At 40.4% G+C, this 22,411-nt stretch overlaps 1 protein-coding gene across 1 annotated transcript in view; it reads left to right on the top strand.

The window, feature by feature from the left end:
* The first annotated feature begins 697 nt into the window (after positions 1 to 697).
* Positions 698 to 22,411, top strand: part of PPP1R11 (protein phosphatase 1 regulatory inhibitor subunit 11) — a 289,425-nt gene continuing 267,711 nt past the window's right edge. The window contains exon 1 of the mRNA XM_044084354.1: positions 698 to 1,108. Within this exon, the coding sequence (XP_043940289.1) occupies positions 1,043 to 1,108 (66 nt within the window). The 5' untranslated portion in view covers positions 698 to 1,042. The remainder of the gene's footprint in view (positions 1,109 to 22,411) is intronic.

Genomic DNA, 22,411 nt, shown 5'->3' with positions numbered 1-22,411 from the left:
TGTTCATGAATCTCTATCACTAAATAATGCATACATTTGAGCTGAAGACTTCAAATCCTTCAGAAAATGCACATTTCCACAAACCCTGTTATGTACAACTTGGTTGTACGAGTAATTTTTGGGCTTTCGTCCCATTTTCGTTATGGTTTTATCCAGATTTCTCGACAGATATTTTCTTTTCAGATTACATACCCTTCAAAAACTCATGCTAATGGTGAACCTGTTACTGCATCAACTTTACAAGTTTGCGAGAGCAATATTTACAAGTTTGCGAGAGCAATATTTACAAATTGTCACTGTTTTTTGGCATTTGTCCCAGTTTTATTAATGACTTTGTCCAGATTTCTTGCTCTAAGAGATTAAGAAGTAGATAAAAAGCATCAATTAATATAATACAAAAAAATCTAACAGTATAGTATTTAGATGAAATGGCTCCATAAATAAAATAGAGAAAATGTTTCTCGCAACTCCAACTCAGACTTCCAGTTGCATGTGCGAATCATATGTTACTTAAATAAAAAGGGTAATCATGTCTTACTTAGATTAAAAGATCGATAAATATAACACAAAAATCGTATCTTTTTAAGTAAAACCGATCGGTAATGTAATAGAGAAAATTACCTTTTCTCGCAATTCTGTACTAGACTTGGAGTAAGTACAGTAACGCGCAACCCTTAACCCACAAGTGTGAAAGGGCTAACCCCGCCCCGTGACGTCGGACGTGACGTAAGCAAGGTCCCTTCAGCCGAGGGAATCTAGCCGCGACCATTTCCCCCACTACGTTATTCGCATTTGGCATAGTATAAACTTGCTGCCCGTAAAGGCATAATATATTTGACGTTTCCTTTCCGGTGTACCAGAGCATAAAGCTTAACAGGTCCTTGCATTACTTAAGTTTGGAAGTACCACAGTGGCAACAAAATCAACAGTGGAATCGAATGTGGGCGACGCTATCTCTATATATGCCACTGTAGCGGGGGCTGTTGTACGGAGGACAGCGGCATCTTCTCATTTTTGCAGTATTACTGTATCCTGAGCAGATATGGCAGAATCGACAGGGACACCAACCTGCAGCACCACAGTGACCGAGACTCCGGGAAGCGAAACGGTTTGTATTTTGCCTTTTTTAAGTCTTAGATGTATAATCTGTTTTTCTTTCTTTATTGGACGGTTACTTTTAGTTGATAGCTGTGTTTATGCATTGTTAGGCAGTATCACGGTAGTCTGCAGTTAACTGGTGCAGTAGAAACGTTTGTAGTAGCATACTTTGTGGATAGTCGAGAATTACCATTCTTACTATCTTCTTCTGTCAATGTGTCAAATTAATAGGACTTGATAATCTCTAATAATTTCTGGATTTGCCTTTGATTCGTTGACAGCTATGCATGTCACTTAACTTTAGTGTGGCTGCACTGTTACTGCAAAGATCTGTGTGCATATCTCCATCTGTTGTTGCAAGAAATCTGGACAAAGCCTGAGAAAATGTGGAGACAAAGGCCCAAAAATAAGGACAAATTGTAAATATTCGTGTAAGCTTAGATGGTTGCTAGAGTAGCATTGTGTATGTTAACATACATTTTCTGAAGGAGTTGAAGTTTGAATCCGAAATGTATGTCATTATTTAGTGATTTCAGTCCTCGGGTCATCACAGTAATTTGCCAGAAAGCCACATATTTTATGAGGAGTAGGTCAAAAATATGAGGCAAAAAACTGGACAATTAGAAGGTATGCCTGCGTGTTGTAGTCTTGCTAAGAGAAGGCACTTTTTAACCAGACTTTTTGCCTAGTTTCTTTTATGCAATTTGCAACTATTTGTAGCCATTAAGACCACTTTGCTGAAATAGTCGTATGAGGTTTTGGTATTAAAGGAGGTGTACATCCCTCTAAGGTAATTTTGTGAGTTGTTATGGTAAATGGAATTGGTTATATCTGTATGGTTACCCTTGCATAGTTTGTGTGATAGTTCTGTGTTATTTATAAAGGAATGTATGTAGATTACTGGCTCCCTTGAATCCATGCAAGTTTGAGTGTGTTTTCATTGATTGATAAGCTCCACAGACACGAACAGCACATTGAAAGCAATGATCAGAGAAAGAAAAAGTTTTTGTGTAGCACTTTGCATGACATTTGTGATTGCTGTGTTATTCCCTGAGTCCATGGATGTCAGTTAAAATTCTGTCCAGTGGCTATTTTATCAAGGCAGCAATAGGATTGAATCAATTTGAACATTGTAGATCAGTGATGACCAATCCTTTATTCTCATTGGTCCACTGCCTATCCCCTGCCCTGTCACCATTCCAGAAGAATGACAAGGGATTTCAGCATGATGTGAAAGTGCCTTTTATTGCTATTTATGTGCTCTTATGGTGCCAACAATTAATGATACCAAGCACAAACGGAAAGCTTTGGAACATCATGCTTCTCACAAAGTAGCCCCATGTTCTGTTAGTACCGGTTACCATATATTTTATATCCTGAGGCTCTGATCAATGATTCAGACTACATATTTAAGTAGCAATTCCTGTAATATGTTTTTGGTTCAGAATATCTCACCTGCAATGAGGAATTGGACAAAGTGTACTGTTTAATTAATTTTTATTTATTTTTTGTTGATTGGGTTAGTCCCACTATGCTAATAGCCTGTTTTCAGGAGAGACCTGAGATGGTATTTATAATACTAGGGGAAATTTGACCAGGCCATACTGTTTGCAGTTAGCTACAGGCCTGCAAACATCCCCAGTAAATAGAACAGCAAGTTAAACCAGTACTAGCAAAGTCAGAACACCCTTTCTGTCTGTCTAGAAGTCTGATCACAATATAGTAATTTAAGTTTAACTTTTCACAATGTTCTAATCCTATAGTTATGTAAAATCTCCAAGTGTAGTAATGAAAGTTGTTTTATAGTTCTAGTAACCAGTCCCAGTGGTTCAGGACCCAAAACAGCTCCAGCATTTTTCTTGATTTAATTCAGGAATATGTTTATATAAAATACCAATAGTCTGAGTTGTATAGAGTCACATCTGTCCAAGTGCTGGAGCAGTTAAAACCTCCTTTCCTTCCTGCATCAGTTTCCTGGGATCTGATCATAGCTAACCAATGTATGTAATAAGAACATTATCGCGATTTAGTGATCTTTTGCATTAAGCTGCAGGCAGTGATCAAGTCCTTGCCTCTTACTGTCATGGTGTAGGTAGTTTTACCCCAAATCAAAAAGGAATGCGCACACAGTATATAGTAGTGAGAAATATAAAAAGAAAGTGAGTTAAAAACTTGCATGGGAAACGTGGCATGTGCTTTTACTGTAATGACCCCACCCCCTTGTTTTATTCCAAAGTCTGGGTCAATTTTGCACATGCAGTAAAATTAATGCCCAAGTACTACAAAAGATGATGCAATGAAGAGCCTCTGAGGTGACAGGTTTACTTACCACCTGTGGTGTGGATAACATGTTTATCACTTTTTTCTCTCTCTCTCTCTTTTTTTTATTTGTTCTTAAAAGGAGTACAGCTTTGTGAGTGCTCACAGTGGTTTTTATTTTGATTGGTAGGCAATGTTTGTGAAGTACATCAAAGCCCACTGCACCAAGCACCACACATAGCACCATGCCTGTGTCTCACAGCCTGAGTGCTACAAACCCAACATACTAGTCATAGGAGACTGTATCATGAGACACACAAATGTACCCCCTTACCAGATAGACAAGGAGAAAGTCTGGGTAAGTTGCTTGTCAGGTGCTAGAGTCCACCATATGACTCATGCACTCAAGTCTCTCAACAACAGATACTGTTATGACTCTGTCATAGTCCATGTTGGTGTGAATGACTTGAGACTTATCTCCCTGGACTATGAAGAGAGACAAGATTGAGTTCACTGAATGTGTCCCAGGCAGGTGTGCCCCTAGCCTTAAGCAGCCTCCTACCATCACCCATAACGATGTCTCGGTACAAACAGAAAATGATTGACTTGGTGTCATTCCAAGGGGATCCAGTGCCTGACAGCCTGGGAGGACATGATTGACAGACCACAATGCTTTGTCAGATATGGCCTTCATCTGTCTCCCCTGAGCTTCAGGTTTCTGCTCTTGTCTCCCCCATAGTGCCTTTTTTTAGGCAAAGTCATGAGGACAAAAATACCAGTGTGAAAAATTCTTCTTAATCGAAATTTAAAGGTCATGCTGCAAAAAGCTAGGAGTCCTAACCTGAAACTGCACTCGTTGCAAGCATTCCTCGCCCTGGAACATGCTGACATTTGTGCAATCACTGAAACCTGGTTCAAAGCTGTGGAGAGCACCACAGCCTTACCAGGTTACTTGTCCTACCATACTTTCAGACCCCAAATGGAGGGCTACAAAGCCGAAGGAGGTGGTAGTTTCAATATTTATCAAAAACATACACACCTCCAGGTTGGTCAAACAGTATGACGCACAGGAGATATCAGGTGCAGTTAACTGTTGACAAAACACCTGTTGAAATCATAGGTAGCTACAGACCCCCCTACCATGACTCAGGAGGCCCACTCCACCTATCTGGACTTACATGAATCTATCAAAATTCAACCCTCTACTCTGATCCTGGGTGACTTTAACTACCCAACCATAGAGTGGAAGACCTATTCTAGCCCAAACACGAATGCCCAGAGGAGTCCTTGACTTTGTTACTGCCAATGCATTAGATCAGCTGGTCGACACTCCCACAAGAGGTGAAAATATCCTGGACCTCGTGCTAACAAACATGAGTAGCCTCTGTAGCACCCCTACAGCATCATCCTCCTTGCTAAGATCCGACCATAAAGCATTCACTATTGAAGTCACCATCTCCCATGACCCCAGCCCCCTTGCCAAGGTAAAAAAAAAAACCCTTTTCCAAAGCTGACTACAACCTCCTGAGAGCAGGTATAAGCAGCTTCACAGCCACCATCCCTTCAGTTGGAACAACACTAAGGTCTAAGCCTACACCAAAAAACTGTATGAGCACCTATATAGCTGAATACCTGACAGGACCAAATCATCTTCCTCAAGGAAGAGTAAACCTGTCTGGTGGACAGCAGCAATAAACAGATACTATATTATAAAAGTAAACAATTGCTGTCCAGGACCAAGAAGGAGCAGGTGACAAGTTGGAAACAATCTCTCTTTTGTCTGGACAAGCAAATAAGGTCACTGGTGAAATCCTCTAAGGCTAACTTCGAGTCCAGACTTGCCACATCCACTAAAAGACCATTACAAGGCCTTCTTTGCATACGTCCGCAGTCTCAAAGGTAACTCCCAAATCGGCTCTGAATTGGTGGCCAAGAATACCACATTCACAAATGCCATAGATATAGCCAACCTGCTGGCAGACAAATTCAGTGAAAACTTCACCTGCCTCCCCTCATCACCAGGGAGCAGGTTATTTAATACTCTGTCAAAGGCAAAAAAAGTACAGCCAACGTGGGACACGACAACATCCCTGGCTGTGTCCTACATGAACTCGGGCAAGAGATCTTGGCACTACTAAACACCCTATTCAACCAAAGCCTGAGCACTGGCTTCATCCCAGCAGAATGGAGGACAGCCACTGTCATCCCTCTACACAAAGATGGAGCATCCTCCGACCCAGGCAATTATAGGCTGATCAGCTTACCTAGCCTAATTTGCAAGGCCAGGGAGTGCATTATCATGGACCTTGTAAACGAGGACATTGGCAGTCTCCAAACGCATGATCCCACACAGTTTGGTTTTGTCAAAGGGAGATCATGCCTGTTAAACTTGCTTGACTTCTTTGAAACAATCACCAAAGCCATGGATGAAGGAAAGACAGTGCACACCACCTGCCCTGACCTAGCCAAAGCCTTTGTCACTATTCCCCACTCAGGCATAATAGATAAACTCTCCCAGCTAGGCATCAAACCCGTATGTTACCAAATGGGTAGTTAACAGGCTCACTGATAGAACCTACTCAGTCAAAACAGGGCAAGTCACCTCTAGTAGTAGATTCGCAACATGCAGCGTACCCCGAGGTTCAGTCTTGAGGTCTCTGCTGTTTGGGATATGCTTTTCTGAGGTGCAAGCCAAAACAGGTGGTCTGTGGCTGAATGCTAGCTGGGCACTGTCGTAAATTCCCTTAGTGATGTGAACATCCTCCAAGAGAGCCTTACCAATGCTAATGACTGGTACCTGAAGCATGGCCTCAAACTGAATGCCAAGAAGTGCATCATTATCCCCTTTGGGGAAAATGGCGTCCCCATTTATAATAATGTAATAAGCACCCAATCAGTCATGCAGGACTTGGCCACCCAGGTTGATAGCAACCTGACTTTTGACCACCACGTTGCCTCCGTTGTACGGAAGGCTTTCTATGTAGCCCACCTCATAAGTAAGGGTATTTCATCCAGAAACAAGGAGGTCATAACATCCCTATGCTCCTCCCTTATCACACCCATTATAGAGTACAATGCCCCCTTCGGCATGTACCTTGCAAGCACATGCGGCAGTTGGAGAGACCACAGAGGTTCCTAACCAGGAAGATCCAGGGTCTGAAACACCTATCCTGTACAGATAGGCTAAAAGCAGTGTCCCTGTACTCAGTCTTGTACAGTCTGCTCAGAGGTGACCTGTGTCTGGCATACAAGGCCGTCTCAGACTCTGCCTTGATGGAGTGCATATCCGTAAGTCAAACTCCACTCGCGCGACCCGCATGCAAGGCCTCAACCTGGTCTGTCACGTTAGTAGAACTTGTCGGCGAGATAGATTTGTGTCCCAATGACTTCGCCATCTGTGGAATAGACTCTCTCTCCATGTCAAGCAGAGTTCCTCACTAGCCGTCTTTAAGAGGAACTTGCCGACTGGATGGGAAACAGAAAATATACCCCTGGGATCCGACCTGTATACCTGCTGGGCAGAGAAAACAGGTGCTGACTTTGTGGGAACATGGGTGAAATTCTTGGCTAGGTTTGTAAGGGCCTTCGGGCCAATAGCCTAGTATCATCCTATGAACATATAAATCTATAAGTGAACGTTAAATAGAAAGTACCATTCATCCACTGAATAGAAGTTCTTTGCTTTTCGTATGTCTGCATAGACAATCGGTGTTGGTATTGCATTACTGAAGTCAAGTACATTGTATTTATTATTTATTTTTTTGAATAATGATATGAGGGGGGGGGTTGAAAAGCCCGCTGTTGGTACCGTGTACGTTTTTTATAATAAGAATAATAGTAAAAGTGTTTGGTAAAGGCTACCTCTGTCACTTGTAGTACTAGCAACTTCTGCACATTGTGTGAATTGATTGTGAAATAGGTTTATGTAACAGCTGTGCTGTGCAGCAGTAAAGGCTTGTTTTTTAAGACCGTTTATTTTGATGAGAAAGAATTGCATATTATGGGGAGCTGCTGCTCCCTTTTATCCTGCCTGAAGTGAGGAGCATGGTTTGTGTGTGTGTGTACATTCTTCGGTTATAAAATCAGGGGTTAAAGAGCTATGCTGTGTACGTTTACGCTGCACTTGAAATGTTTTGCTTTTTAAGAAACCGTTTGTCAGTTCACCTTTTTAATGTAAAACAAGGCAGTTACTAGTTTATGGATTTTTCGTATGTCTTTACTTTGTAAGTGCGTTTGTACGAGGGTTACTATTTTCATGAATGCCATTTTTTACATCTTTACTGTGGGTGTGTAGGAAGGGTAGTGTTGGGTGCGGTTTACTACTACTACACCTTTCTTCCTCTTTCATTGGATGAGGGTTGGGATTAAGGGATGGGGGGCAGTTTATAGTGAAACATCAGTAAAAGACTTTAGTAATAGTTAATGGGGATAACAGCCCCTTTGTAAAGAAAGTTAAATGTTTCAAGAATGCATTTGTTAGTAGCAGGTGGGGGTGGGTCCTTTCAATTAGGTAAGTACTGCATATTTTGGACACTGAGTATAGCATAACATTTATTGACAACGGCACTTGAATCGCATCATCCCCAGATACACTTAACATAAAAGACACTGATGGTTTCATTTGTGCCAGTTATTTTCTTGAATGCAAAATTTTAACGAAAAATATATTTATTAGCTAAATGTATGCAGTACTTCTTAAAAATGTCTAAAATGTTTGTGTATTTTGAATACGAAGAATTTATTTTTGTGTTTGATGTGCCATTTTTAACTTTTTGAAATCGACTAGGTCTTTCACGTTGCTCTTGCTTGTCGCTCAGTTTGTGCACTTCCAATCTTGCTCCAGCCTTTGTGGGTAGCCAGTATCCTACATAAATGTCTTCCTTGTTTGGTACATTTCTGAAACAAGGATTGTATCCTAACTTACAAAACACATTCTCTTTTCCAGTCTTCTCATTGTGATTCCAAAATGCATGCCTAGATCAAGATGGACATGTAATTTTTTAATTTAGTAAAGTCCAGACTAGATTTGGGCACAAAATAAAATACATGTGTTCTTGAATTCACTTGCCTTTTTGTTCCATGGTAGCAACATAAGCATAATTTTTTATTCATATATGCAGTGTACTTTACATATTTAAACTGAAGCTTGAAGACTTAGTAACTCGGAGGCTTTATGTATTCAGTTTTATTTTCGTAGATGTTTATACAGGCACTGAAAACAGGTGTAATGGCAAGGGAATCGGTCAAAGTTTTAAGGCATGCATGCATGCATTCATTCATTCATTTTTTTTATGCATGTATTTTTCTGTTAACAAGTTAACATTGAAGAGGAACCGTGCACATAGCTTATAGTTGTTTACAAGAGAGACTTTGGCCCCCATCCTTGCTGTTGCTATAACTTTCTTTTTCGGAGTTCTGGGTTGCTTAATTTTGGTTGGACTGCCATTTTTATTCCAGTGATTGCACTGCTCACATTGCCGTTTTGCACTAGTTAATAATGTTGGAATAAGTTTTTATCTTTTGATACCAAGTTTTCTGTGCAAGTTATAGTGGATATGTTTATGTTGAATACTGCCGTGACATGACTGCTTGTAGTTGGCTTTTTGCTGTTGCATATCCTAGGAGTGAGAAATTAATACCTTCATCATTATAAGTGGTCGCCAGTAAGTACAGCAAATTCTTTTTAGGTGGACTGGAAGAATGCCTTATGGAAAGCTGAACCCTGAGGAATTACTGAAACAGGGTGTGCTGTCTCTTGGAGACTCAGAACTGTATGTAGGAATGTATTTCTAATACAAGACACACACGGGTAAGTGTCTGCATTTAATTTTAGAGCTTCAGAAGCCTAGCTTCTTATTTAGTTTGTAGTCCGTGTACCAGTAGGAAGAAGTGTAAAGGGTGATATTGTTGCATTCTTTCTGTTCACGTTCATCGTGGACTCTCTTAAGCTGGATTACGGATTTCCTGTCAAATGGCGGTGTTGATAGTGATATATTTTGTTATGTTAGCAACGAAGTATACATCTGTTGGAATTTTTTTTTATTGCAGCTGTTGACTGAATTGATGGGCGCAGCATTTGAGCGGTAAGTGATTGAACTTCTTAGTGCAATTAGTTCAGGAATACAAGTGTGTGTGTTTTACTAAGTATATGGGAACATGCCTAAGTTTGTATAAGTGACAGATACCCTCGGGAGTCTGCATGTCTTATTCCTGTGCTTTGGGGCCGTGCATTTTAATTTGAGGGCATAACTGAACTGACTGCTTACATCAGGAAAGATTGTAAAAACAGAAGATGAACAGTTTGTGACATGTACAAGTGTTACACCATGCTGAATCGATAGCCCTTCTACTATTAAGTGTTTTAGAAGAGGCAGCTGTGATGATGGGATGCTGTCTTATTTTGTCCGGACATGCTTTTGGCCCTGGGTCATGGTAAGAGTACCATTTCCTCTGACTATGCCATAGCAGTAGGGGCAAGCTTGTGGGCTCCATCTCATCTGTGGTGTATTACATTGTGTGAGGATGTTTCTGCTGGAGTTTCTGGACTTCTTATTAGCTCAGTGTTTGGGTTCCCAGAATAATATTGGATGATTGCAGCATTTGGATGGAAAAGGAGTCTCTTGATTTGGCTCACCAATTCCTTTGCTTTATGAAGAAATTTGTCTTCTCAAGTAATTTTCTTTGTAGCCCATTGTTTTGGGCATACCTTTGATTTGGTGCTCCAGTAGTTGTGACCTCTCTGGCTTGGTGGTAGTCAGTCTTCTGAGCAGATCTCTGGTTTGATTCACATTGGAGCTTTTAGCGATTCACATTGGAGCTTTTACAGACCCTCACCTTGAACTGATGAAACGTAGGCTACTGTAACACTTAATCCTGTTTCTATCACCAATTCCTTTTGCTGACCATTCAGGTGATCCAGGTGAGGTTTTTGTTGACAGTAGCCAAGTTTCGAGATTCTTTCTGGACATGCTTGCCCAAGTTCATGTATTCTGCTTATTTTACTCATTGTGACCCACTGTTTTGGCTGCAGTCTTCATGGGCTTGGGGTTAAATGGAGACGGTCTTTTGGGACATATTGCTTTCATGCTTTGTATTAAGCCGAAATCTCTCACTTTAAAAACAATGTTCTGGCAGACCAGCTGTAGAGCTTTTTCTTCAGGTAATGTGAGTTGGCAGCTTGATTCTTTGCATATAATCTTATGTGCCAGATCAGTGTCTTCTCTGATAATAACATCAGTGAATTTGTGCAATACTTGCTGTGAGCTCAAGTTTTGGAACTGGTCGTTATTTTCATTGTTTGGTTTCTCATAATTAGTGACCCTTTACTGGATCATGTCCAGTAAATTTGTAGGAGGCATTTGAGTATGTCCTGTTTAGATTCAGTCAGTCAAGGCATTGTTTCCTTACCTGAACCTACCATTTGATCCTGAGGTGGTTGTGAAGGTCCCGTTTATAACGTGATTCCATTATAAACGATATGTAATTCATGAGCCATTTCAGTCTGAATTTTGAACTAAGCTGAACACTGAGACTGCCATTACGAGGATCAAAACTCATAAATGCATAAAGTACAAATGTATCCGATCAAATATGTATCTATTTATTTGTATGTTTATATAAATATGCATATCTCATTTATTCTCATCAGGGGTAATACATAATTATTGACCATGGGATGGTTAAGGCCTATCTATCACTAAGTGGGATAGGTTATATTGAGCCCAAAAATGAAAGCTAACCAGGTTTAAAATGTCCCACAAGGGCAGCTGGTTTAGTATGTTATGATCCTGTAAGCCCTCTTACTCTGTTTAAGCTACTCTTTTTTTTTTTTTTTTTCAAAACAGGTTTATTGTTTTAACATATAAGAGAAATATCATAACAATTTTATACAAGTAATTAAAAATAGGTATTATAATATTCAACAAAACAATTTACAAAGACATCCACTACAATCAGATCAATTAATTAAACTAAAATACCATGCTATTGAAATTAAAATTTTTTTTAACAAATTTTGTAAATTATCCCATACAGTATAATAAGATGTTTTTCTATTTGTTCTTGTCCTAATTGTGTTTATTTCCATATGGCACACTATATTCATAACATTTTTAAATTCATTGAACGAAGGAGGTGTATCTGAAATCCAATTTCTAGTTATTATTTTCCTAGCCACTGCTAGAATAGAACATAACAAGGGAAGCTTAACCTTTTAACACTTTGAGGTACAGGTGTGTTGAATAATATAAGAGATTTAGAAATAATGAAATTATCTGTAAAAGAGCCTGCAAAAATTCATTAATTGACTTCCAGTATTCTTTCAATTTTATACAGTCATAAAACATATGAGCCCAGTCAGCATTAATTTCTACATTACATCTCTTACATAAATTATCTTTATTATTTATTTTATTCATCATCAAAGGTGTATAAAAGATCTATGTAAAAATTTCCATGTATAAAGTCTCCAGACAATGGAAGTTCTATAAGCAGATTCCAAAATATATTGTTTATCTTGTAGATTTGGTGGGTCCCCATTAATAGAAGTGAAATAATTCCAGTATGAATCTACACTGTAAAAAGTTTCTTGTCTGATAATTTTATGTATGTATGAAAGTTTACCTTTATCAGAAACTTTATGTTGTAAATTTAATATCAAGTAATCAATCAGTGTTGGAATAGATTCTTTAACTGTTATAGACATTAGATCTATTTTGTTAATGAGATGTTGTCTAAAGGTCTGAACCTCTAACCAACAAGTTTCTCTTAGATCAAATTCTTGTTTTAAGAAATCTAGATTTTTAACTTTATTATCAGATATCAACTGATACCAGTACTTTAGATCATTATCTATAGCTAAATGAGTTCCTTCAGAAGTAGATGACAAAAGCATACCCTGAGTATACATTATAGGGAATACAATAAAATTCCATTCCCTATACTTAGGGTGCATGATATATAAAATTCGATAACTAATAATAATATTTAATGGGTAACAAACCATATGTTTAGCTGTAATAGGTGAAGTACAAAATTCCTTTAGTAACCATAACATGGAGTTATTTGCAATCATATTTTTATGTGTTAAGGAGATTTTCATGAAGTGCATACTAATTAGCTCCCAATAATCTTTCCATTTTGTGACATATGACTGATATATTAATAAAGTAATAACTTTTACAATAGAAGAGATAGTATATAAATTAAAGTCTGGAAAAGAAATACCCCCTTGAGACCAGCTATTAGTATGTTTTGTTTAAGCTATTCTTGATCTGTCTTAAGCACTTGATATAGTTTACCTTGGCATCCCCTTGAAGCATCTTTAGACTTGATACAGAATCCTTTTGTAATATGACAATAAGTTGAAGATGCTTTTAGTTCTTTAAGCTGTCATTTAAGCAAGATAGCAGAATAATGGGTATTAGAAAAGTATATCCTTTCTGCACTATTGTACAGTCTTAGAATTGTGTGTGTGTGAACGCAACTTTTTTTTTTAATTTATAAATGTACATGGTAAGAGACAACTCTTTGTGGAAAAGCATTTAATGCCTATATATGTGCTAGGAGGGAAATGACATGGTGTTAAGTATTAAGTATAAATGGAAAGAGTAAACTTTGTGTAGTAGTAAAATATTATTATTTTGTTGTGTTTTGGAACTTCAGATTCTTGTAAGATACTTCAGGTACAGTATGTCTTGGCAAACTGTAGGGAAGCCATTGGTTGTGCTTGGGTTGAGCTGTAATAGACGTGAACACTGTTATGTGTTCTGTTTCTGTATGGGATGATGAGTTAAAGGTGTGTTTACTTGTTATGAAATCGTAACACCCACATCTGTGTATAAAGTATGCACACATTTGTGTTCATTTTTTGTGTGTATATTCCAAGGAAGCATTGGAGGCAGCTGATTATGGATAATGTGTGTGATTTGTGTTTTTTGAATTTACAGGAGTACTTTCCACGCAGAGGTGAAGAAGAGAGTATAGGCAGGATGGAGTGGGTGGAGAAGAGTGTCAGGAGTGATTTGTGACAGACGAGTACCAGTAAGAGTGAAAGGGAAAGTCTACAAAAGGGTAGTGAGACCAGCTATGTTATATGGGTTGGAGACTGTGGCATTGACAAAAAGGCAGGAGTTAGAGCTGGATGTGGCAGAGTTAAAGATGTTAAGATTTGCACTGGGTGTGATGAGGGTGGACAGGATTAGGAATAAGTATATTAGAGGGTCAGCCCAGGTTGGAAGGTTTGGAGACAAAGCCAGAGAGGCAGGATTACGTTGGTTTGGACATGTGCTGAGGAGGGATGCTGAGTATATTGGGAAAAAGATGCTAAGGATGAAGCTACCAGGTGACAGGAAAAGAAGGCCTGAGATGAGGTTTATGGATGTGGTGAGAGAGGACATGCAGGTGGTTGGTGTGACAAGAGCAAGATGCAGAGGACAGGAAGAAATGGAAACAGATGATCCGCTGTGGTGACCCCTAACGGGAACAGCCAAAAGAATATGACTTTCCACGCTTACTTGGCATACGTATTGGCCCTTCAGTTGTGGGCTGCACTTTTAAGTCAAAGACTGTAGACTTGTTCCCGATACAAGTTCCAGCTCTGAATTTTAGGTCTTTCTACAAGGCATACCTTTAAAACATGCCCCAAATGATCTGTTGTACCCTGTGCTGTGCCCCCAAGGTCTTCAGGTAAGCGCCTGCTTACCTCTGTGATTATCTTCTGTTTAAGGAACTAAATAGCTTTTTCCTCTATATATTCTACAGAAGTTGTCGGTGTTTTAACTAGGTAATATGTGCAGATAACTGACCAACACCATGGAATCTTCTCATTCATGAGGCACATTTAAAAACCCATACACATTTTGTCAAACTTGTAAGTACATGTGCAAGTTTACATATGTGTAGACATGCAAAGTGAGTGTGTGTGAGATAATGGGCCCGATTCACGAAACCTCCGTTTAAGAGTTAATGTCTTACACGGAGGCTGCAGTCTAACGGTATGATGTCAGCATGCCATGCATATTCATGAGGGCATGCTGAATCATACCCTAGGCTAACACGGTCCGTGTAGGAAAGTAGGGGGCATGTCCGAATGCAGAGTTCTGCAAAGGGACACCCCCCAGAAGAGTCAGAGTCTTGAAAGTAAACACCCACGAGCGAGTCTGCAGAAATGTCAACACAACACCACACATGCCCTCACAGACTATAAACCCAACTGTAATGTAAAACGTAAAAATAGCAGTTTAATTTTTTTTTGTAATTTCTAAAATGTTTGCCAGTAGCAGTATATATATATATATATATATATATATATATATATATATATATATATATATATATATATATATATATATATATATATATATATATATATATATATATATATATATATATATATATATATATATATATATATATTTTGTAAAATGTAATGAAATGGGCCATGTATTTTTGAAGAAATCCAACATAATAAAATATAAAAAAAGGATCATAATTGCCCATAGCTTAGCAAGGCTTTAGCAAGCTTAATATGAGTGCCCGCAGGTGAGAAGTGGTTTAACAGTTTAAATATGAGTGCCCGTAGTTCAGCAGCGCTTCACCCAGCATAATATGAGTGCTCATAGCTAAATAACGCGTTACCCAGCGTAAGCCATTTGCGCGAAGCTGCGCAGCGTGCCAACCAGCTTACCGTCGGGCAACATTGGGGAAGCTGTATCAAAGCCGCCTTCACACAGACACACCTCCTAGCCTGTCTAGACAGTAGTAAAATAAAAAAAGCAATGCCCAGGGTAGAACCTGGGATACTGTGCACCATAGTCAAAGTACTTTGCCACTAAGCCATGACAGTTGTACTGAGGAATGCAGTTTTAGCATATATATATAGGAATGAATGGAAATATAAGCATGACAGAGCAGGTTTTTTCAAGCTGATAAATATCCAAAACGGCCAATCACAGATAAGTGCAGGAAAACCGGCATATATAAGCCCCATAGGCGGGAATTCACAGCATAACTGATTGTGGTACCCATTTGCAGTCAGGATGGCTGGTGCAGGAGAGGGAAGTCGCTTTAGAGCACAAAGGTGGGGTGTTGAGGAGTCAAAATATATGGTTTGGCGCACAACTTATACAGGGCCAGGTTCACTGGGGTGCGTACAAGGCAAGAGTGGCGGAACCGGTTGGCAAATGATCTCACCAGTGCCACAGGCATTCCAAGGACTGGTGAACAGGTCCGTCACCACCATGCGGACCTGAAGCGACGGAAGGAGGACCAACTGAACCGTTGGATCCAGGAGGCCCGCCAAATGCCCAACGCCCCACTACTGAGTAAGTATCCATGTAATTAAGTATGTAAGAAATGCTATCCTGGCCTATAGTATGGAGACGTATGTTCCAATATTACTTTCTTTATGTTACAGCTGCAGGTGTTCGTTCTGCGAATCAGCGAGCCTATGCTGATAGGCTGCTGAGGTTGCGCCACCAGGCAGGTTAGTAATTATGTAGCTGGTATTTTCATAGAATATAAGTGAGACAGACTGTAAAAGAGTTCAGTGTTGTAACCCACTAATAAAGGTCAAATAAGCCTAGAAGAAAGATTCTGCTAGTATTGTAAGATTAGATAAGTGATGCGTCCTGGAAAATAGTGTCATGCAATCCAGTAATAAAGATTAAACAAGTCTCAAATAGTGTCCACCTGTATTGTAATATCAGATAACTGCTGCAGCCAGAAAATCAATCAACAAAGGATAGACAAGTGTCAAATACATCCTTGTAAATTCTGCCATATGAAATAAGTGAGTCAGCTGGAAAGGGTTGTTGTAAACTGTAATAAATGTTAATAAAGCCTAGAATTAAGTACCAGTCTGAAATGTAAATATAAAATAATTGAGAGAGTGAGAGAGACAGTTTGAAGCCACCAAGAAAGCTGCAATAAGTCTGGAATAAAGGTATACTGCAGTCACTACATTATGAAATGAATGAGACAGCAACAACCAAAGAGTGTAATGTGGTAAATAAAATACAGAACATGGACTGTGTCCGTCCCACAAATTGGATATGTTGCTGTACCTTTGCATTATGGAAATAGTATGGTTGTATGAAATGCTGAACATCCACAGTTGTCTAGACCCATATAAATCAAATGTAGCAGGATGCTGTACCTGAACACAGACAGTTATGGAAATATATGAATAAAAATGGAATGCATATTAATGTAGCAGTAACATCCCCATCACCACCATTCCTAAGGTTACGTACAGGAAACTGTACTAATACATGTAGGGGATATATATCTGCATCTACTAGGAATGTACAGTATATGTATAGGTAGTTTAAGTTGTTAATGTAATATTTCTCCACCCTACCCTATTTTCACAAATTATGCCATTCCACACCAAACTGGGTATGTGTATTCACAATTAATTCCCATGGACATTTGTCCTGTTGGTTTATACATATCTGCATGTACATTGATGCATGTGCCCTGTTCACATATCCATACCTGATGTCCTGTTAGCACCAATCAACCATGCATGCTGTTGGAATGTGCACTGTTGTTCTAAATATGCATGTGTTTTGCTTGCTGCTCAATGTTCAGAATTCATGGATGTTTGGTTGATGGGAATACTGATGCATGCTGTTACAACTAATTTTGAATGGTGTTGTTTGTTACTAACCCAAAATGCCATAAAATGCTGCCAAACCTAGGACAACAGGGAAAGCGGGTTCCAGCGGACCCACCTCTCCCACCTCAGCTGGCGAGTGCACCTGGCACCAGTGCCCAGGCCGGGACCTCCTCCTCCAGTGGCCCTGTGCCACCTTTTGGTGGAACTGCTGCAGGGGATGGGGCTCACCCCCCCCCCCCTCTGCAAGCATGGCCGGAGAGCCTCCACTCACCCTCCAAATGGTCCGGTCTGTGGTGCGTAGTGAGATCAGGCGTTCTGTGATTGATCCCCTACGCTAGCTTGAGGCGAGGGTGGCGCAACTCGTGCCTGTCCATCCTATCCACCCTCCAGGCTGTGAAGGTGCAGTGGTAACTGCCTATGGGTGGGGATTTCAGTTCCACTGTTGCCATCTGTGGGCTCATGGGCTCGCGATATCCAAATATCCGTCCCCGTCATCTGTGTTTACCCCCCACATGTGTCATACTCCGCCCCTGTATGCGTCTTGTTTGTCTTGTCTGTTAACCTCCCCAAATATACCTACTTCCTGTACCTCACATTCCACTCTCACCTAAAAAAAATAAAAAAGGGCACTCTGTTCCCACAAAAAATTACGCCCCATACATAGCTGCCCAATTCGCACACATGCCCACTGGACATGTAAACTGAATTCTTATTGGCAGTACAACATATTTTGTTGTCCTCACCCCTCTCTCAGGGGTGGAAGGTTTCAAATTTCACACCAAATTTTACACATATGCACAGCTGTTGCTAATAAAGAAATGGGCAGCTATGGGCCTTCCCTACATCCTTCCTGCATATCCCGAGCTTGTTTTCCTACTGTCCTACCCTCTTTGTACCCCCTTTTTCACCACTTTCCTATCTCCCCATTTTGTTTTCTTTAAAAGAAATTAGCACGGGTGTTAGTGGGAGTAAGCACTTTTTAAGCAGTAGTCAGCGGGTGTGCACTTGTGTGCGCTCAGCTAAGAGAGTGTGCGCATGTGTAAGCACTGCGCAAACCAGCGCAAACCCGCTTACAACTGCTTAAAAGTGCCTTAGTCACTCTGTATGACAAGGCCTGTAGTCTGCTTATCAGCAAAATAAAATACCCCTGTCAGTCTCAAACCCCGGACCTTGGAAACACTAGTCTGCATGAATTACCACTGAGCCACGGCAGATATACAAGAACTTGGTGCTGAAACAAATATATCATGAAATACAAGGAGTGAATGTAAAGGGAATATAGGAAGGCCATTACACAAAGCTTGTTCCCTGAATCCTTACTGGCAATTCTTGTGGAATTGCATTACATTAGTGTGTGCTAGGAGGTAATAATGTTACAGTAGCACCTTACAAACCCCACACAGTATCAGAGCAGGATAAACACCACCATATTTGAATAGGTATGAGGCCAGATTCCCAACTTTGACTGATTTACAGGGATGTCCCTGATTTGCAAAAAATGTTTGTCTGTACCCCTGACTCCCTGTAAAATGTATTAACAGTAGCCAGAAAGGTGGGGTATCCCACATAATGGTGACGTTCAATAAGTTAAAGTAGATGCATGTCAGAAATGGTGTAGTAATACATATGCTCAAAATACCCCACATTCACAACTGCAGAATATCTGAAATATATCACGAGTGTATCCCACCGATATGTACCTTTCCCTGGGGCTGGTCAAATATATACCTGAGAGTATCTGAGGCCTGCAAGTGTCAGAAATACACAGGCATATCAGCCTGTCTGCTGTTACACAATCTGTGAATAGCTGTAGAATTATTCCCACAAGCACACCCTCATGTTGGAGTACAACACAGAAATATCAAAGGATGTAGCCATCTAACAAAGTAATGACAGTATAGCAGTTTACAAGCACTGCATGTGCCTGATATTCATAATTGTTAGTACAAAATTTTAGGCCCTAGTACTGCTCAGCAGCAAAATAGAATACCCTTGTAAGTGTCAAACCCCAGACCTTGGGCACACCAGACTGCACCAGACTGCATGCAGTGCCACCAAGCCACAGCAAACGTATAAGAACTTACTGCTGAAAGAAATGTATCATGCATTACAAGGAGTGAATGTAAAGGGAAAATAGTGAAGCCATAGCAGCACATTGCAAAAACTACTGTTGTATACCAGTTAATCCACAACTCCCACAGGAAAGTACATACTCCCATGCAAACAGTGTTAGCATTAGCAGGTGTGAGCTAACATACACACTGAGAAGAGTGAAATGGAAAAAGCAACAGTCAGGTTTCAGTACAACATGCATTTCAGTGGCTACAACACAGCCTTAGATATGAGAGACATACCAACCTTCTGACTGACACAAGTGTCCACAGCAAACCAGCATGGTCCCCACCTTGCAAAACTGAAAGGCCTACGCCTACCTAACCTAACAATTTATAGCAGTGTCCTGAAATCACAGTGAGAACTGCAATTACCACAGCAGGCTGCATGCAATTAGTAAATGCTGGCCACCAATTGGTGCAGAGGCCATCACATGCACATATGCAGATACCTACAAAAGCAGCCTGTACTGCCAGTCCACACATGCAATAATATCATTGCAGCAACTGGAGGGGGAGAGACAGACATACAGACGAAAAGAAAAACCAAGCCAGCCAGCCATCCAGGCACCCAGGCAGCCAGCCTGCCAGCCACCAGAGACAAAGGTAATGTAAACTACATAATCTAATAATCTACATGCTGTGAACCATCCATGTGCGTCAGTAGTCTGTATCTATATGTATATGAAGATGTGCATAGGGCAAGGGACATACTGCAACTGTTAGTGAAGGCTGGACATACATATGTAGTTGAAGGTTGCTATGTGCACATATCAATGTAGGTTGTAGTGTGTGGCATTGAAAACAGCATGCAGTGCAGGTATATGTCAGGTGGTGTTGAACTTCTGTGGGACTGAGCCAGTGAGGCCTGCTACAGCTGTATGGCTTGAGGACAGCATAATGCATTATGCACAACAGTGTGCAATATCATTACAGAATGGTATGTCTCACAACTGTTGCAGAAGTGATATTCCCACCATGAAAGGTGGGCAGTCCATGTACCTACATGTGCATGTATATGTACAGCAATGGATGTTGAGAAGTGTGTGTGTCCGTCAAGCCTACATGACCTAGGGCCCTAATCCCGGTCACCGCACTAAACAGCACATGCTGGAGGTACAGGTTTCTGTACACAAATATGCCATACCCTGGACTAAACCACTCAGCATTAACAAACAAGGCTGCCCATTAGTAGATGTCATACATACCCCTGATGAATGTCATGGAGATAGTTAATATGCCCTTTGAGTCACCTGTGTGTAACCATTTCACAGGAGCAAGTAAAATCACAGTACATGTGTACCAAAGGGCAGGGTAGCATTTGGCTCGGCTGCCCTAGGCCCAGGGCCAGTAGCATAGTACCTACCTATGACACAATACACACACACATGTACTCAGTGCAATACCACCTATGTGACATTGACACTGACTGTGTGTAAGGTCTGTAAAGGTGTGATAGCTTAGCGTGAGTTTGTGTCTGTCATGGTAGTTGGTGTCCTTGGTGTGAGGCTAGAGAAAGATGGGTCAGTTATTGCGATGCAAACATAATAGATTGGCATATGTTATGCCGTAGTTCCCTGTGTATGACTGCAGTGTCCCATCATAGGCAGAAGCAGTACATGAATGCTTAGTAAGTGGTACTGCTGTTGAATCCAGCTCACATATGAACTGTTGTACTACCTGATGTTGAAGGCATAAACACTACAGTATGGTGTATGTTCACATTCTGTGATAACACTGTTTGGTGTGTTACCTGTAGTCTGCACAGATTACATACCTCATGCATAGGTATCTGTAAGTAGGGGCACACAGTACTATAAGGTACACAGTTAATGCTCCTCTGTTTCGTCATACATTTGTGTGTTATATGCATGTGTAATGTGTGTGTAATGATGCCTGTACCATGGCTGCAATCACATGTGTGCTATAGGGTATGTGTGTGTACCTGGCAGCATGTATACTCTGACAGCATTATGCTGGCTTTAGTAACAACTGTGTACATATGTCAGGTAGGGGTATGGCATCAAAGACTAGGGTGGATTACCATTGAAACTGTAAATGTGTATTGCATTCATTGCATGGGACGACAATATTCTTCATCCATTAGCTTGATACATACCCCAGTGTGAGGTTGTGCATTGTATCCCAAACAGTGTGCCGAGTGCTGGTGTATACTAGTTTGTTGTATGGAGTGTGGCAGGCACTGTCAGACAGTTTTGGGCTGAGCACTGATATGTGGTATCGAACATGTGTATCCCCTGATACAGACAGATGCTATATATGGCAGTGAAGTGATATCAGTACATTTGAATATTAAGTGTGCCACATGACTTGCTCACATATTTTTTCTTTTCCTTCCAGGGTGATGGTACATCAGAGAAACCCACCGTATACAGCAGCAGAGGATCAGGAGATCCACCAAATCCTGATGCATAATTACTCTGTGCTGTTTTCCAGGATCAGCCAGAACCAGCATGAGAGGGCTGCACTGTGGCAAGAACTTGTCCGTCGGGTAAATGACATAGGCATGCATAACCGGACATATGAGCAGGTACTCCATCACTGAGTTGCTGCTACTGAGATTTGTCTGCATACATCAACTGGACATAAGCTGATTTAAGTATATTTCCTTCATTTTATTGTGGTTGTTATAACTTGGGGACTGATTTCTCAGATCTAGCTCTGTTGAAACTGTCTTGTGTGTGTGTCTGAAGCTCTGCACTAGTTGTTAAACTGCACTGAAATTCCTTTAAGTGTTAATTAGCTTGGGGGGTTTTCTGATAACTTTAAAACCTGTGTTGGTTACATCTCTGGTAATCATTTTAAGTAGAGTTGCTGCTACTGAGATTTGTCTGCATACATCAACTGGACATAAGCTGATTTAAGTATATTTCCTTCATTTTATTGTGGTTGTTATAACTTGGGGACTGATTTCTCAGATCTAGCTCTGTTGAAACTGTCTTGTGTGTGTGTCTGAAGCTCTGCACTAGTTGTTAAACTGCACTGAAATTCCTTTAAGTGTTAATTAGCTTGGGGGTTTTCTGATAACTTTAAAACCTGTGTTGGTTACATCTCTGGTAATCATTTTAAGTAGAGTTGCTGCTACTGAGATTTGTCTGCATACATCAACTGGACATAAGCTGATTTAAGTATATTTCCTTCATTTTATTGTGGTTGTTATAACTTGGGGACTGATTTCTCAGATCTAGCTCTGTTGAAACTGTCTTCCCCACCCCCCCTCCCTGTTCTTGGATGTAGTTTAAATTTGGTGGCTTTTGCAGTGCCCGCCCCACTGTAGATTTGATCTAGGACACTCCCCCAG

This window comes from Protopterus annectens, chromosome 9.part0 (genome assembly GCF_019279795.1).
Source record: "Protopterus annectens isolate FY-2018-M chromosome 9.part0, PAN1.0, whole genome shotgun sequence".
Taxonomy (NCBI): domain Eukaryota; kingdom Metazoa; phylum Chordata; order Ceratodontiformes; family Protopteridae; genus Protopterus; species Protopterus annectens.
The sequence above is the reverse complement of the archived record's forward strand: the minus strand, read 5'-3'. Positions and strand labels throughout refer to the sequence as shown.